At 38.7% G+C, this 18,220-nt stretch overlaps 3 protein-coding genes across 5 annotated transcripts in view; 1 reads left to right on the top strand and 2 right to left on the bottom strand.

Moving 5' to 3' along the window:
- The window catches only part of LOC135614323 (uncharacterized), a 1,370-nt gene extending 607 nt beyond the window's left edge, over positions 1-763 (bottom strand). The window contains exons 1-2 of one of the 2 annotated variants that reach the window (XM_065111553.1): positions 551-763; positions 1-191 (exon numbers count right to left, since the gene is read on the bottom strand). The exon at positions 1-191 is cut by the window's left edge and continues 607 nt beyond it. In XM_065111553.1, the coding sequence (XP_064967625.1) occupies positions 1-191; positions 551-718 (359 nt within the window). In that variant the 5' untranslated portion in view covers positions 719-763. The remainder of the gene's footprint in view (positions 192-550) is intronic. The other variant, XM_065111555.1, reaches the window with a different exon arrangement.
- A 5,931-nt stretch (positions 764-6,694) lies between these two features.
- On the top strand, positions 6,695-8,073 carry LOC135613559 (auxin-responsive protein SAUR71-like). The gene has a single exon (XM_065110586.1). The coding sequence runs from the start codon at positions 6,792-6,794 to the stop codon at positions 7,248-7,250; it is 459 nt and encodes a 152-aa protein (XP_064966658.1). The 5' UTR covers positions 6,695-6,791; the 3' UTR covers positions 7,251-8,073.
- Positions 8,074-8,618: 545 nt separating this feature from the next.
- LOC103988214 (uncharacterized) lies at positions 8,619-18,193 on the bottom strand. 2 transcript variants are annotated; one of them, XM_065111551.1, is made up of 7 exons: positions 18,055-18,193; positions 11,842-11,969; positions 11,274-11,474; positions 11,031-11,162; positions 10,839-10,961; positions 9,583-9,810; positions 8,619-9,069 (listed from the first exon to the last, which is right to left on the bottom strand). In XM_065111551.1, the coding sequence occupies exons 2-7, from the start codon at positions 11,917-11,919 to the stop codon at positions 8,923-8,925; spliced, it is 909 nt and encodes a 302-aa protein (XP_064967623.1). In that variant the 5' UTR covers positions 11,920-11,969; positions 18,055-18,193; the 3' UTR covers positions 8,619-8,922. The 2 variants fall into 2 exon arrangements, with proteins under 2 accessions (XP_064967623.1, XP_064967624.1); XM_065111552.1 differs by lacking the exon at positions 18,055-18,193 and adding an exon at positions 16,057-16,193.
- Positions 18,194-18,220: the final 27 nt, after the last annotated feature.

Here is an 18,220-nt window from a genome sequence, read left to right as displayed (position 1 = left end):
TTGAGGGAGACCATGAACTCCCCGTGGGCGCCCAATACCGAGTCGTTCAGCGGCTTCTTGACGCTGTAGGTGCTGCTGATGACGGCCGCGAGGCCGGAGCAGAGGAGGATGGAGGTGGTGGCCATCAGACTCGACCCCATTATGGTGTTCCTTATCGTTTGCACCGCCAGAATGTTCTTCTTCTCGTTATCCTATCATTCCACTCACACCATTAATCCACAAAGACCATTAATATTTCCTCCGCAAAGCCTTCATCATTCAAACATAAATCAAATGATGTTCATGACACTCACAGAAAGAGCTACTCACGTAAAGTCTGCCATGCATGTAATTCTAAACTATCTCTGCTTTCTTCTTTTCAGTTTATACCTACATTTCATTCTCTCTCTCTCTCTCTAGTTTGAGGACATAATAATTAACCACAGGTTAAGATAAAACTAGGCAATTAATCACAACTAATGGTGGTAGAGAGGTTTTATCTGATGCAGGTCGAACACAGTTTGAGAGAGAGGAGAAGAGGAGAAACGCCGGCCGGCGGTGGAGCTGTTACCTTGATAATAGCAAGCACCCAGAAACGCCGGCCGGCGGAGTTTATCCCTATTATAGTGCTTAGCGGCTGCGACCGGACCTTGTGCCACAGCCACAAGTGGTAGATGAGGGGGAAGAGAAGGCCGACGGGCACCAGCACAGCATCCAAATAGCTCTTCCTCCACTCCATGTTAGCTTCTGCCCCCACCCTCCGCCTCTCTGCCGCTTCTGCTTCGACGAAGGCATGTGTTTATAGAGGATGCCGATGGAGCAAATGCAAGTTAACCTGGCGACACTTCCACACCACCGAGACGTCATCGTCATGGCCGACAGCAGCAAAATTAGTCAAGACCGATCTTTATCGAGCAGGCATGCATCCGAAAAGAAGCCATTAAAGCCTTTTGTTTTGCCTGTCACGTAATGCTCTACAACTCTTTGCCCTATTAGCCTTTCCTCATCAGATCACAAGAGTTGGACACAACTTTTCCTTTCTCTAATCACAAAGAAACTCGGAAGAAAAATCTGCATTTTTCACATGGAGGATGCTGGAAAATCCTAAAAATAATCATTCAATCTAAAACATGTATTGTGAGTGGATCATGTGTTCTATTTGTGGTCACCGAAGAACCAAGAACCCTAGAAATAATCATTATACTTTGCATTTAATTTTGTTTTCTTCAAAAGAAAACTTCATTAAAGTCGCCTTCTCATGGCATTTGCAAATATATATCCTTTTAAGAACATAATAAGACTAATATAGTTTCAATATCTTCATATAAAAGAACCCAACAGTTCCACCATGAAAATGGTTGGCTTTATTAAGGTGGTTTAATATGCACAAACATCTACTTAATCTTCCATCATGGAAGATGATGATGCCATTGCTCTCCACTAGTGTGAGGTTGGTGTCCCTTTCATTTAGCATTGTTTTTAGGGTTCAAAGTCTAGAAAAGGGAATCCACTATGGATTCCCTCAAGCAAAGCTAATGCTCGACACCCAAATCAAAAGAGTGATCTTGTTGAGTCACCAAGACACCTTATGGGGGTATATGTGATCATAATACTAAAAGTATTCTTCTTTCAAGTAGGTTTATAACTTTTACATGCATCCTTAACCCTCATTGGTATACAAATTTAATGGGACTTTGCCTTTAATGAAGTCCCCAGTGGTTTGTCACTACAAGAATATATTCTAAACACTTGAATTGGTTTTTACATCATTATTTACTTTTACAAAGCTTGAAATAGTAACATCCACCTAAGGTTTCTAGAAACATGTAGAAGTTTATTTCATGCCACCTATTATGTCATTCTCCTAAAATGATTTTTATACAAGCAAGCAACTACATGTAAACATGTATGCATGGTTTCTAAAGCTTAAACTTCACCCTCTCTCTCTCTCTCTCTCTCTCTCTCTCTCTCTCTCTCTGTTGATGAGCATATAAAATTAAAGAACTTTTCCACCATTGTTCTTCAAAGTTAGGCCACTAGGCAGATATAATCCTTAGCTTATTGCCTTGTGTTCTTATTAATATGACATCAAAACGGAAGATCTTATGCTCAAATCATCTCTAAATCACAAACAAGGTGGAAATTAGTGGTGACTAATAGAATTCTAGTGGTGTACATCACCAAATGCTAAAGAGTGGACTCTATCCCAAATAGCCAAACTAAAAGTATGTCTCACCTAATTAAAGTAAATATAAAATGATCATTTCCCATCTTCTTTCTTGACCTAAAATATTTAGTTAACTTGCTAGCTTATCAACCATCCAAAGATGATCGATCAAGAAAACATTAGTTCAGTTAAAATAATACCATTTTGGACATGTCGATGCTTAATCAAGTGCTTCGTACGCAATACTTTGGATGTTCCTTTGGATCAGCCACTGAGACCGACAACAAATAGCATCAAAAGAGTGGACTTCAAAAAGTAGATTGAATCATATCAGAATTAAGACCTTAAAATGGACACTAAAATCACTATAAACAAGTCAAAATTATTATTATTATTATATATATATAAGTTTAACTTATTATGATCCAATCTTACTTTATACTTTTAATTCAACAAAGTTAATGTTTATATACCCACTCAATTCCAAAAGGTTTGGAATGCACGAAGACAAAAAGGGGAATGGGATTGGTAGACACTATGACATCGATTTTGGCCACTTAAACACTCGATCTGCAAAAGAGAGCAAACATTTGACCTGAAAATTGGTGGTCGATCTTCTATGTTTAGGTAGCAAGAACAAAGACATGGCCATGTCAACGAGCATACGCCAATCGAATTGGCTAGTCTTTTTGTTCCATGAAGTAGTGCCGTGCCATTGGTGGGAAAGAAGCTAACTCTTTTATATGCCTAGAGGTGGTAATCATGTATGTTTATGTTTTGGTGATATGGAATGATGATTCGAGAAGTAGCTTTATCTCCTAGTGGTGAAGTGTGATTCCCACAATGTGATGTAGTGGTGTAGGGGAAGGACACCTTTTATGAGCTAAGGAAAACACATGGTAACCTAATTTATTGGTTGCATGATGTGTCAAGCATGAAGTTTGTGGAAGTACACATACTACTAGTCCACAACTATATTTTCTTAGGGATAGAAGTGTCAAATTCAAATAATAAATTATAAGTGCAATTCAAATTATATATATATATATATATATATATATATATATATATATATATATATATATATATATATATATATATATATATATATATATATATATATATATATCTGACATCTATCTAATGGTTCGAGTTAAGCCATTGAATTACAAAGTGAGAGACTTGGTATTGCTAACATGAATTGACCTCTATCTATTATTTCACTAGCTTTGAATCATTAACTCAAAATACATTAATTTAAATTTATAATAATGCATATAGGACTAAACTGATATGTTAACTTGGATAAAATTTGACTCGATATAATACATATCGCTAACATACATAAAATTTAAATACATAACCTCCAACATCTTTTTTTTTTTATTAATGCCATTGAATCTAAGAATTTAAATATGTAAATTACGTATAATTTGATATATATTTTTTAAGAAAGCAAGTAAAATGTAGAGCTTGTACTATATAAATACACACCATCATATATGGATCTGGCTTCACATTTAGCTTGGATTGGGTTTTGGGTCAGGAGTAATCTTCATCTACTGTTGTTGTTGGTGTTCTTCTTCTTCTTCATGTTCTCATTATACTCTTCTACCTGCAACTCCTGGCATGTCAGTGATCCCCTTCCTGATGTCAGGTATTACACTACCTTTTTCCGCAGAATCACAACACTTGAATGATAGGAAGCACATCAAACTAATTGTTTGAAAGGTGATGTGTGCAGTATGACAACTCAGAATATAGAGTGGCTTGTTAATCCTGCAGATGAACCATCCTTGGGCTCAAGTTCTTGCAGTTGACAACATAGAACAATGAGGGTTGGCCACTGAGATCATGACTGCTGCTTTGAGCTTTTGTGCATGGCTTCATGGATTGAAGTCTTCCTTGTTCTTGAGACCAAAATGTTGATGCGATTGGAAGAAGAGGTGGTGGGTGGGTGTGGCTTCTCATTGGACTTATGATTGAATTTGAATTGCCTGATTCTAGCTGATGATTGGTGGGTATGATGACTGATGACTGTCAGGTTGCAAATGATTTATGTCAGTTCCATTGAATCAAGAGGGAAGAACAAAATGTTCTTCATGATGATCTGAGGTGCCTCAAAAGTATCAATGGTGTAGCAACTCAAGATGGCCTGCATGGAAGAGTGGATATCAGAAAAGTTTCAGTTCATGTCACATGACCCACCTTCTGCTTCATATTTTCTGCAGAAATCTGAAACTTCTTCTGATCAGTAGCTACCAAATCAGCTTTTAGCCTTCATCATGCAGCAAAATTCCTAGATGATTCTTTGCATGAGGATACCATTTACGGTAAAAGAAGTCAGTAGCAACAGTAGAACATTCAACCTTTGGCTGAGAGAGAAAAGAAAGATCAAAGAGGCCAAAATGTTGCAGTGTCCAAGAAAAGCTATCAGTGATAAACAACACCAGGAGATGATAGTTCAGATGATGTGCTCAGAACACTTGAGATGTGCAGCAAGCAGAAACAAAATATGGACACTGAAATCTTAGAGAGGTGTGTATGGAGGTGTCCACTTCTCTGACTCCTTTCACATGCAATCATACTGGCCGAGAAAGACCACTTGGCCTGTTATTATATTACCAAGATCTAATAAGGACATGTGCAGCAGAATCACTGATGCATATAAATGCTTGAGACCTATCTCATTGTAGTTTTCTCTTTATTTTTCTTGTTAAGTTGTCATTTCAAGCCATCTGTTCATTGACATGACTGCAACAACCATCCATGACAGTAGAGAAAAATGAAGTAGGAAAGAAGAAGTTGCAGGTTTTAATGTGTTCAGAGATTAGCAACTGTTTCTTTCCACAACAAAAAGGAGAAGTTCTTGATCCCCTGTTAATTTCTTAGGCAGGACTCCATGACAATCTCTGTTGAGAAAAACACTCTGTGTCGGAAATCCAATTGAAATTAGATGAAGCCTTTGCTGTGTTTCTGAACCATAGAGAACTCCTTAGAATCCAAATGTGCCTTGCCAAGATCTTGTTCTTGATCAGAACTAAATACAAGACTTCAATTGGATTCAAATGAACCCTGTTCAGGTGTGTGATCCATATGCCAAACTGCATCCATCTCTCTTCTTTGTGCCCAACGACTCAATTCAGTTTTCCAACACATGTTAGATGATGAACACTAAGGTGTGTGATCCATATTCCTACTCTTCTCTTGAACTAAAATCCACAGTTTCAGGTTCTCTCAAAGGACAAATGATAAATGAGTTTTGAAATTGAGATAATTAACTACATGCTTTGATTGTAGCGTGTATGATGTTTAACTTATGAAGAGTTAGAACAACATGCTGAATACAAACAGATAAACAATCAGCATATATTCAATTCCCAATCAGTTCAGACCAGTCAACATCCACAGAAAGTCCATTTTCATGTGCACCAAAAGTTCTAAAATAATGAAGAACTCAGATTGTTCGGTAAGGAACTGCCCATCATGTAGACTCATGGCTTGGATAAAATTGATCTCAATGGTGTTCTAAGACTGCAGATTTGGTCCCATAAATATATGTAACTTATTTCACACACTCTGTTGATTCAAAAGGCATGAGATATTTGAATAGATCAGAATCTAGTTGATCCACTATCAATCTGAAAAAGTCAATAATGACAGCTCTTTTCTAAGCCATTTCCAGTAGAATAACAAGGTTAGTTGTAGATTTGATTATTAGCGGCAATGATTAGTGAGCACAAAATTCCAAATTCAGCTTTGTCTGCTTCCACCACTTTGTATCCTTACTTAGAGAGTTTGTATTCCATCTTGGACATTGAGCTAATTGTAAGAATCATGAACTTCATGATTAATATTTTTGCATGTTCAATCTATCTATATAGCCGATCCTAAATAATTAGGACTTACGACTTTATTGTTGTTGTTGTAGCACAAACGGAAGAGAAGATGAAAGGAAAGTAATTAAAATGAGAAGATTGAGAAGCTAAATTATCTCATCAAATTAACTGCTGGACATGAAGCTGTATATGATAGATACATTCTTCCTAAACTTAATCAAATGATTGATATTTTTATCAGTATTAGCATACACTTCACATGCAACTTGACTCTGCTATAACTATCATATTCCTCAAGCGTTCAAACCCATTCAGAAAAGAATAAAAAATGGTACTAATTATCAGAACAAGTTTAGCCCCATAGGAGACAGCAATTAGCTTTGACGAAGGCAGATGGCAAAGCAAACTGAGCACAAACAAAAAATGATGAGCCAAAAGATCAAACTAGCTAAAATTCAATTCCCACTAAGACAGCAAACTAATTAATCGTTCACCAAAGATCATTTAGATCTTCTCTTTTGTTCGAGGATCAGAACAGCTAAAGATCATTGTTAGTTCTGACTATTTTACAGAATCATGGGCTAACAGTTGCTTCAGCAAAAACAATTACTTGAAAGTACAAATGTTTGCAGCATGTGAAGAACAGAAGAAGAACTATAGATTAAGAAGTACTGATTAAGTGTTCCCAACTTGTATATATTGTCGAGTCATTGCCATTGCTGTCACCACCTCCTTCAGAGAAGAAAGGCAAGCTCTTGCTGTCATTTCCTCTTCCAAACATCCCTGAGCCACCAAAGAAGTATTCCATGGATCAAAGTAAGGAAGGTTCCAAGACAACCGAGGGTGCAACACTGCAGCAGGTGCTAAAGAAGTGGAAGAAGCTCGCTGCTGCACCGAAGGACAACAGCAAGAAGAGTATTAAGTTCCTGAAGAAGACGCTCTCCTTCTCCAACGCCTGGGCGCAGTCCACCGGTGTCCCCAAGGGGTTCCTTGCAGTATGCGTGGGAGAGGAGATGAAGAGGTTCGTCATCCCGACCGACTTCCTGCATCACAAGGCCTTCCAAGTCCTGCTTAGAGAAGCGGAGGAGGAGTACGGGTTCCGACAGGAAGGTGTGCTGAGGATACCGTGCCAGGTTGCTGCATTCGAGAGGATACTGGAGATGGTGCAGAAGAAGAAGGAAGGGTTCTGCTACATCAGTCCGGAGGTTGAGGCTGAGATGGCGATGTACCATCTCCATCGCCCTCACAAAATGATGTGCAGATGAACAGTAGAATTCACAGGGAAACAAGATCTCATTTGCTTGTTTTCTTGAACTCCTCCATGGAGCTTGTATTTGAGTAGCTTGAGTTGTAATAATCATGGAGAGCGTTGTAGTTTCCGAACAAGATAGAGGTTGGCCCAAAGGAAGCGATGTGTGTATCATATGATGCTTTGCTGAGAGAACATGAATCATAATAGCACTAAATTTCTGCTCTTGAGCTCTTCATCATTCCTGTATGTGGGTGTGAAGTTGCAGCTGTAGATTTGTTTACAAGGCATGTCCTCGAGACATGATGAACACTTTACAACACCACTTGGGACATCAATATACTGCTCCAGTGAGATCACTCCTTGTCATTATTCATGGCAAAAAGAAGAAGAAGAAGAAGAAGAAGAAGAAGACCAAAGAAATGTTCTTGCTGTCAATTTGAAGAACTTGGACTTCATAAAGGTGGATGAAGAATGCTCGACATGGGGATGAAGAGATCAAGAGTCGGATTTGGTCTAACAGAAGCTCTCCAACACTCCCCCCTCCTCTGGTCTATAGTTGGTGGTGGTATTGTTTGGCTTCAAACAAGTACTGTTCAAGGTTCTTTCTGTGGATGTTCTCAGGATACAATGGACCATCATCTGATGATGCTTTTGTCTTTATTAACGAGTTTGTGATGTTTAATCTGCTAATTTTGTGGTCTCTGTATTCACTTTTCTGCATCATATTCTTGTGCTAAAATAGGATTAGTTTGTTGCTTTGCAGTCCGACCGATCAATTAAGATTCGAGTCACGAAAACAATTGAATGCTCACAAGAACCAAAATTGACTGGAGCCTCCTGCATTATTGAATCGTGGCTTGTTGCCAAGAAAATAGATGATATATAAGTCTCCAATGACTACCCAAAATGCTCTCTGCACTGACAAAGGAATGTATGGAACACATGGAAACTGCATCTTCAAGAATTAAGGAAAGATTACTCTCTGTAAGAAGTAGAGCTTCTCGGAGAACCCTCGTGCAGACCATCATATATGGAGGAAAACCTGCAGCATCCAAATTGCACACACAGAGAACCATCCAATATATAAACAGTGTCATAGCAGTTTATCCAATCAATAGAGACAGATTATTAGTCTTTAATTGGAAATGCAATTATTTTGATACTCCTGCTAAATTGTCAACAACCAAAGGCCAAGTTGACTGGCTTAGGGCTTGTGCAATCGTAAAGTTGAAAGTTTTCAACTCTTGCACAATTGGAAGGGGAGGGGAAAAGAAACAGTCATGGGGTGTGTAGACTTTCAAACTGTTCATGGGAAAACTGAACATGTAAACAAGGAGCCAAATTTTGGCAAAGATCATCCACTCCAATACAACACGATGCATGTTTATAAGCATCGCGATTCGACAAATGAAGCCGCTCTGATTCCGCATCAGAACAAAAAATACTTGGAAAACCTTCTTGTTTTCCAGAGTCCTCGACCAGATCTAGGTACGAAAAGAATGAACAAATGGGATCTCACATCTCCATGACAACAGAAACAAAGATCCCTGTATAACTAAACAAAATGGTGGAAACCATCATCCTAAAGGAAATCTTATAAGCTTCCAGTTGGGAAAAACTTTACACTGACGACATCTACAAGGGGCCGAGAGTTCTGGCCCTCCTTCAGAGTTCGTACGACAGCTCTAACAGCCAGCAGCCTTCAGGAAGTGGTCATATGGGCTTGAAGCCGGAAGCCTGAGGCACTGGGACTGGTATAATATCATATTGTTGCCACCAAACTGATTCTGTACGTCTAAATTCAATTTCTCATCAAGGAAAGGATTGTCACTCTGCACCAATAAGCTCGACCTTTTAGTTTGACAGGCCAAAGTATAAACGTTTATTTTCTCAAAAAACAGATAAGAGCTATTAAAACATAGAGTGAACAAGACAGAAAAAGAAGTGAACAAAGTAATGGTCATAGATTATGCATAACAAAGCATGCAAAATTATCTAAGATGAATCTACAAAGATATCCTGGTAGTTCCCAAACGATAGAAACCTGTCTAAATCCATAAACACAAATTTAAGATCATAAAGAAATAAAGTAATTTTCAAGGATTTGGTGTTAGCATGACATCAGAACTAAATGTCATGTGACAGCTAGAAGTTCTGTAGTTGCAAAGGTAACATCTCAAAGAAGCAAACCAGAAAGTATATAGCATCACCATTCTTTAAAATAATTTAAATCAGTGAAGCCAGAAAAAGATAATAACAAGATAAATCATTATCATCACTATCTGTCTAGGTTTCCATGTAAAGTTGTTCCATTCAATAGTTTATAAATCAATTTGTGGTAATACCTTTCCAGGTTGGTCAACATTGAAGCATGAGGACATCTTGTCTCCATTTTGATCTGTTGAGGAGCCACCAAGCAAGATATCATGTTTTTGTTGAGCACCTGTAAGAACAGACATCTTCTGATGCTTTCCCATCACAAGAGCCTTGCAGTGACCAGCCATCTCTTTGAATGGTACGTCAGAGGTGGTTGACACTGAAAATCTTCCAACTTGTAATGTTGTATCCGGGACCTGCACAAATGAAATCATATAACCAACACAGTACTTTTTTCAAACAAACTTCATCTAGCAAGTTAACAAGGGGGATGCAAAGAGCACAAGAGGCAAACCACGACGAAAGAGGCTAGAAAAGCAAGAACCCATAACTTCAGCAAAAGAGCAGAAAAAATGAGATGTCACTATGGAATCATTATATTAGTTCTTTGCTAGTGATTAATATTAGAAGATGTCCTGCACCATTCGTTTTCGGTTTGGATATGCTTTCGTGGAGCATGCATGCATGTGCACGTGCATGAACAAACAGAGAAATCAGGAGATTTGATGACATTATCAAATTTATGGAGTGAAAATATCTAAACATCACCCTCACTCTCTCCCAGCACCCAAAAAAGTGAGTAATGAGATAGATTGATATAATTGAGGCCGCCATCAGAATGATCCCAGTCTGTGGCAGGGAATAAACAGTGAGTTCTAATAGGCCTAAAGAACCTCCACAATAGAGCCATGAAGTTTTTTCTATGCTACAAAAAGATTGGCAAGAAAGTGAGAAATATAATTCAACATGAACTTACTAAAAAAGGTAAATCCAGACTCATGAGCTCAAAATGAACTTAAAAAGTGAACTACCATCATAAAAATTAAAATTGTGATATGGCACAAACACACATATGAAGTCAATGGATGCATCCACAAAATATCATTAAGCTGAGGAAGTGGGATTAAATCAAGTAACACTTAAACATAATGTTTTATAAGGATGAAGTATGCCCTCAGGAATTCAAGCTTTATATTTTTCCTAAATATTTTGCTCATATATGTAACAACAGACTCTTGTTCAGATAGTAAGGCTTTATCATTAAGGATAAATAAGGAAACTAGTGAGCAACTTCTGAAAGTAATCAGTTTAACCATGAAATTGAAAGAGAAGAGTCTACTAGTATCCAAAACTTACATAGATTTTGCATAACAAAGATCGCTTCTATTCAATATTCTTAAGTCATATGAGAAAGAGTTGGAAAATGCATAAATGGAAACCATACCATCTCTAAAAGTTGATCAACACTGAGAAGATTGGATGAATTGCTGGTCAACTTTAATGAGTCTGGCACTGTTTCAAATGCTTCAGGAAAGACATCATCAACCAAAATAGTTGCAGGTGTGACCTGTAAAATTAAATCCATTTGTTTTGGTGATGGAACTTCCTATGTCCAGCAAAACTACAAGAGCATTACCTCTTGAGTGTTCTCCTTTTTAGACTCAAATGGCAATTGTCTAGATGTTTCCATGAACTGTGCCCCCAGTGGACAAATATCATCCGGCCAGAAGTCGCTTAGCAGTTGATTTCTTACCATGGATATTTCTGACTGCAGTAATGTGCAAAATTAAATGAGATACAGATGCTTGAAAGTTGAATGTATGGTCCTGCATATATGAGGATTAGTAATAGTGCTTAGATAGTTTTATAAGGAAATTACATCTGATAAATCACTTAAGCTGTTCATGATCTGTGAAACAATGAATTCTCTAGACTGGCTTTCTGTTAGTTCTACAACTTGAAGAGATTTTAAGGCATTGTTATCATCCTCTTGTGACCCATAAACTCTTGAGCAATGCTCAGGGGCAGCATTCACAGCTTGGAGTTTACTGTCTTCAACCAATTGGAGATACGGATCAACCTGGACAAGGACAACAATTTATGATGATTAAAAGATTTATAGCTAGAGTGCTTCTTTTGGTGACAACTAAATCAGCATTTGTCCTGCAGACATTGGTTGGAGGAATTAAAATAACAGACCATCATGATATCAAATCTGCAGCTCCAGCATTGCCATTAGCTAATGTATTTGCTCACACTGACTGATGGGAAGTTGTTGGTCACAAGTATTACCATGATCTCATATTACAACAAGACTGTTTGTTTAAATGCATATTTTGCTAATCTTTTTTAAACAAATTAGTAATCAGGGTGAATATATGTGCCCTTAGTACATAAGAAGAAAGGTAAACAAGCTATAAAAAGAGTGCAGCTGCTGATGTGCATACCGTTTTCTCATTAAGAGGTGACTTAACAATTGGAATAAGAGGCCCTATATTGAATGCTTTTGAAGAAAATATGAGCATAGCTGTTGCGAGAGTATATAGGGAACGTCGACGTGATGGTGGAAGTGGACCTACAAAAGATCATACACAAAATCAAAATCAACAAGTGGATTTTGCTAACAGAATACCATAAAAAGTACTATAAGATGGCTATTCAAAACCATGTACAGTTCATGTACCTAGACTAAATTACCTACAGTTCAAAACCAACAAGAACCAAATACAACAACCAGAATAGGTTCTCATTTCGTGCACTCTGAAGTCTAACACAAGAAAATAGGCATCATAGTCCCATCAAAATGAACTATTCTTGCCACATGAACATCCATAACAACTTAACTTCGCCGCATGTCTATTTGAACAAGAAAGTGGCAATTTTATCCAGATGATCATAGATTATAAATGAATCAAAGATGCATCTTCTCAATTCAATAGCTAAGAACCAAAAGTCAACTAAAAGTGTAGCAATCAAGTCCTGAAAACCACTACTTATAATGGTCCAAGAACTCCTCAAAGCACTCAGACTCGACGGAATGGCCATAAAAATAAATTCACCCACATGCACTACTTTGAGTGGATGGATGCTAGACAACCACTTAATTTCTTGTGTGAAGACACTTCATAGTTGTAGATGAATCAAACTATTTTTGGTTACTGGTCTTGGTATATGTAACATGACATCACCATATAATTTGTTTTAAGACCTTGATTTCTCCACTGACACCTTCCTCTAAACCTGAAACTTTCAAATCAGCAATTGAATAACTAATTAAAGGTGGTAGCTCTCTCAACCACCGCAAGTTCAAGATTGTTTTCTTCTGGTTTTTCTTCTTTAGTACTTGCATTTTGTTGTTTAATTTTCCTACAGTAGTAGGTTTGTTTACTTAATCAGATTTGGCAAATGAAGCTACAGCAGATACTTCAGTAGAATTGATTCTGGCTGTCCCTGCATTAATTACAATGGGTAGACAACCTGGAACTCTAACTAGCCACATAGTGCTAGATGACTAATGAGACTTGGGTCCACTTATTCTTCGCGAGCAAAGGAAGTGCAATCCGGAGCGCCAACGGAAAAAAAAGGTCATGAGAGGCTTCTAGCTGCGGAAACCCACCTAGATGTCCTTGAAGCGAATCTAGACGAACTTTACCAAGGCCAGATAAGGCTCTTTAGGTAGAAAACTCGCAAGAGGAGGCAGAATCTCGGATCGACAAGGTCGAGTCCCGAGTCGATCAATTGATAAAAGATGCCAAAGACTCCGTGCAGCATCTAGACGATATTGTGGTAGATCTCACAGACAAGATCATGTTGCTTACGAGGGCTCTTAATACGGGAGGGAACAACACTCGTATTGTTCCGCCACAAAACTTGAGGGCACCTGAGCCGCATTGCTTAGGGGGTGCCAGGGATGCAAAGGAGCTCGAGAATTTTCTGTTTGATATGGAACAGTACTTCTGAGCAACGAGACCCAATTCTAAAGAAAAAAGAGTTTTGATAGCAACTATGTATTTGAATGGGGAAGCAAAGCTCTAGTGGTGAACACGGTGAGAAGAGATCTAACAAGGTCGATGCTTAGTTGACTAATGGGATGACTTGAAGTTGAGATCTCAGTTCCTACCTAAGAATACTAAGTTTGTTATAAGAATAAAGCTAAGACAACTTCGCCAAAGCACTTCCAATTGAGACTACATAAAATAATTTTTAGCATTGATGTTGGACATACAAGACATGTCTAAAAAGGGCAAGTCGTTCAACTTCCTCGATGGCTTGAAGCCATGGGCACAACAGGAACTGAATCGAAGGAATGTTATTAATTTGGTCGAGACAATCGCAACTACAGAAAGACTCACAGACTTTGTTTCTATGGAAGACTCTAGGAAGAAGAAACAATCTTCGGGAAATCGCCCATCTAAGTATTTCCCGAGGGAAGGAATCTATAACCGAGCAAAAGAAAGAGTTTTTTACAAAGGGCTAAGTTAAAAAGACAAGGTCCTAAAACTTGGTGAATGCTTCTTGTGCAGAGAACCACATATGGTGAGGGAGTGCCCATAAAAGCATGCACTCAATGTGTTGACAACTTCAATCCATTGTCGAAGACCAGACAAGGGCAAGGCTGTCGCCCTTAGTTCGAGTGGTTTAAAATCCAACAGCGATGATGAGGAGTCACAAGAACCTCGAATGAGAGCAATGCATTGAGTGCCCACAAAAGCAAGCACTTAATGCATTGACAACTTCAATCCATTGTCCAAGACCGGATAAGGGCAAGGCCTTCGCCTTAGTTCGAGTAGTTTAAAATCCAATAGCGACAATGAGTCGCAATAACCTCGAATGGGAGTAATGCATTTGTTGAATACATTACGGGGTCAAGTGAGGGAGAATATGGAGACGAAGCAATGAAAAACAAAAAGCTGTGAGCTGATGTGTGTGGACATCAAGCTCAATGGCTGAACTCATGCCATGGTAGACACTAGCACTAACCATAACTTCATCACCGATCGTGAAGCAAGGCGACTCGGGACAATGAGGAATCGCAAGGACCTCGAATGGGAGCAATGCGTTTGTTGGATGCATTGCGGGGCCAAGTGAGGGAGACTATAAAGATGAAGCAACAAAAAGCAAGAAGCGGTGAATTGATGTATATGGACATCAAGCTCAATGGTCGAACTCGTGCCATGGTGGACACTAGCGTTAACCACAACTTCATCACCGATCGTGAAGCAAGGCGACTCGGGCTGAACCTAGAGAAGAGCCCAAGTCGGAATAAGGCTATAAACTTGGAGGCCAAGCAAATCTCCGAGTTGGCAAAGGGGGTCCCTATCAAAATGGAGACATGGAGCAAGGTTTTTAATTTTGAATAATACCGCCCCTACCAAGCGATACGTACCGGTCCGCCAACAGACCAATACACGGACCACCCACTACCGGGCAGTACCGTCGATTGGGGACTGAGGGAGAAGAAAGAAGAGAAGAAAGAAGAGGAAGAAGGGGAAGAAAGAATACAGAGAAGAAGAGAACCTGGAGATCAACGCTGCTCTCCCTCCTTGTCTGTTGGCAACTTCTCATCTGTGCGGGAGAAGAGTCCTCGGCGTCACAAGGAGAAGAAAGGCGACATCGCGGCGAAAACGATTTTTTTATCGTTTTTCTACGACATCACCTCGGCGACGTCGCACCGCGTGGGGAGAAGAGAGGCAACGTTGCCTCGTTTTTGTGCGACATTGCCTCGGCGACATCACCCCGTATGGGGAGAAGAGAAGCGACGTTGCAAAAAAAAAAAGATTTTTTATACTTTTATATATATATAAATAAATAAATAAATATATATATATATATATATACCGAGCGATATACCAAAATATACCGCTCGGTATATAGTACCGTATCGTACCGAGCGAATCTCAAAACTCCAGTACGATACGAAATTTCAATCCTTGACGTGGAGCGAAAGCACAAACATGATAGCAATGTCATTGGACAACTTCCAAGTAATCCTCGGAATGGAGTTCATGCACGCGGTGATGGTGCCAATGTCATTCCTAAACTCCACCCCTAGACGAAAGGTCATGTTATTCAAAATGTTGGGATCCAAGTGATACTTCTCCACAAGCCTCCACCCGTAGACGAAAGACCAAATTGAAAAAATAAATTCGCTCATTGAGCAGTATTTTCAGCAGTACATGAGTGTCAACCAATGAGATTGAGTGAAGTTATAAGACATAACCCAATTCTCCTATAACTTGCAGCGGAGCTTTGCATCCAACAAAAGCCCCTTTGAGATCATTACAGGACAGTAGTTGTGAACTCCACACACATTGGCATTCGGTTATACTAGAAGTAGCCTATCGGCATATCACTTTGCAAAAGAATAGCATCGAAATACAAATATTACACGGGTATACTTGAAGAAGGTGGCAAAAATGATGAAGAAGTGAGCTGATATGGGAAGGCGACCACAGGAGTTCAAAGTTGACGACTTAATGTTAGTAAAGCTCCAACCAGCATCACTTCAGTTCTTTAAGCACAAGGTGCACAAGAGATTGGTGCGCAAGTATAGGGGGTCATTCCCAATCATCAGTAGGGTAGGCAATGTCTCATACAAGTTACAGCTACCGGCATAGCTCAAGATTCACAATGTATTCTATGCGAGCAACTTGAAAGCATACCACTCAGATCCGCAAGATGCCTCCAAAGCCTTGTATGAAAAGTGAGTTGAAGTTATTTTAGCGGATTGCAAGACAAAGTTACCCAGTGAAGTGGAGCAGATTGAGTACTTGGTGAAGTAACGAAATCTTATCAAAACAAAAGCCAATTGGGAGCTCGACGACGCCCTGCGACATGAAAAAGCAGTCATCAAAGCCTATCAGCAAGCATAGATGAGGGAATCAATTGTTTATACAGAGGAGAATGTCACGGACAATCGTCGTGCACTGCAACACCTTCGACAACAGACCATTCGTCACTTTAGTTTACTTATACACATGTTTGGCAGTGTGTTTTGCCTTTGTATTTGTGTGTTCTTGTTTAAAAACTATGAGCAAGAATAGTTTGCAGGGCTGCAAAGCTACCGCTTACCAGAATAGGCAAAATTAACCCAAAATGCCTAGTTTCACATGCCATGACATATTTTCTACATGCTCCGATGGGGTACGGTGTGAAACATCAACCATCTCAGCACCATAGAACCATCCGGGTGACATAGGGCTGGATAGGGGTTTCGGGTAGTATTGGGAGTTAATTGGACTCGCAAGTTCAAACCTAAAGTCTACGGGAACTTGCCAATGCGCTCAATGCTAGTCATAGGTGCCCAACAAGCCAATCACGTGAGTGATGGCATGTGTGACTTGACACGGAATCTTTTTGCTTATTATATTTTGACATTTATCACTTTATATTAACTATTGCATATATGCATATATATATTGTGATGTCCTTGGATCTGTGCAATGGGAATCGGATCGTGATGAGATCACGATAATGAGATCGATTCACCTTTAAACACAGATCCTAAATAATCCCGGTCATAGGTTCCTCGAGAGGGACATCGTGATAACCGGACAGACTGGTGTATTGTATACCCGTCCATATAACAAAATATGTGATCCCTATCAACCAAGAAATGAATTTACCTGGCTATTGACAAAGTCAAAAAGTGTATGACATCCTATTATTTGCATTTCATCATGTCTTGATTGATCAAAAAGAGTGTGTATGATGCTCAATAAGCTACTTGCAAACAGTGGCCTGTAAGACATTATCTTCATATTATAGGTCATACTTCAAACTCAATGTCCTTGATGCTTAACAAGATTATTTAAAACCAATGTAGATAAGATTCTCTAAAGTGAATCACATGACATAGTATCAGACAGATAACCAGTAGTAAAGTAATAAAACTCTCAAACAACTCAAACTTCTAATCTAACAGACAATTAATAAAGGTTATAAGAATAAATTCAGTGGATTAGGTTCTCTTTGAGAGAATAAAACTAGAGAAAGTAGCAAACATTTATATGCAAACGTTATATATAAAAGATTAAAATCATTCAAGACTTTTGTAACTAATTTCAGAAAAGTGGAATAACAAAGGGTTTAAATCAACTGCAGGAACTTTACAAAATTTACTTAAGAAAATTCCAGAAAATTGTGAGTGCAAATATAGTGAATTCAAATGGTTAATGACTAATGAAAATATGAAATAAAAGATCTTCAAAACAGTGATAAGATACAGTGTAGGTACAATACCTAGAAAAAATTGGTGAAACCCTATTTAAGCAGCACAACACTTTTGGTAGCACAAACATTAATTTAGATTTATATCTATGTTCGTCAGAAGAAGAGATTAAGTAATTGCAATTTCACAGTAAAAATCATTCTCTATTCTCTGGGTTTTGACAGAATGTGACATCACATTTTCTAAAATTGTTTACAAAATCCTTCGTTATACATTTTAAAGGCAATCATTCATGATAGACTCATAGTGAGGAGCACTACACTTACCCTAACTGTAATATTTTAACAGTTCTATTACCAATGTTAAGATTACTTTTAATGTACAACTCAAATATTAAACAGGAAACATCCAAAGTGTCACTTCACAAGTTCGAATTTCAAAATTCAGGATCAAATCAAATGAGATGAAATGTGAAGGCCACAAGAATAACCTGAGAGTGGGGAAAAATATCAGCTAGCAACTTCTTGTACCGCTTCACTGGTTGTCTAGATCCTGCTCTCAGTGAGGGGCAGAAAAAGCACAGATTCCCGCATGCAGGCAAAACCTTCCTTGACATCACCCCCATCTTGTACACTATAAGCGATAGACGATAATTT

Source organism: Musa acuminata, chromosome BXJ2-6 (genome assembly GCF_036884655.1).
Source record: "Musa acuminata AAA Group cultivar baxijiao chromosome BXJ2-6, Cavendish_Baxijiao_AAA, whole genome shotgun sequence".
NCBI classification, from domain to species: Eukaryota; Viridiplantae; Streptophyta; class Magnoliopsida; order Zingiberales; family Musaceae; genus Musa; species Musa acuminata.
Note: the sequence above shows the minus strand (reverse complement) of the source record. Positions and strands in the feature narration are given on the sequence as shown.

What these genes read in the sequence shown, in the direction of transcription:
- LOC135613559 (XM_065110586.1), top strand. Translation starts at nt 6,792, where the DNA reads ATGGATCAAAGTAAGGAAGGTTCCAAGACAACCGAGGGTGCAACACTG.
- LOC103988214 (XM_065111551.1), bottom strand. Translation starts at nt 11,919, where the DNA reads ATGCTCATATTTTCTTCAAAAGCATTCAATATAGGGCCTCTTATTCCA. An exon ending in GCTTAAGTGATTTATCAGAT is followed by an intron (nt 11,163 to 11,273) that starts GTAATTTCCTTA and finishes ACATTACTGCAG; the next exon opens with TCAGAAATATCCATGGTAAG. An exon ending in TTGATCAACTTTTAGAGATG is followed by an intron (nt 9,811 to 10,838) that starts GTATGGTTTCCA and finishes TCATTTGTGCAG; the next exon opens with GTCCCGGATACAACATTACA.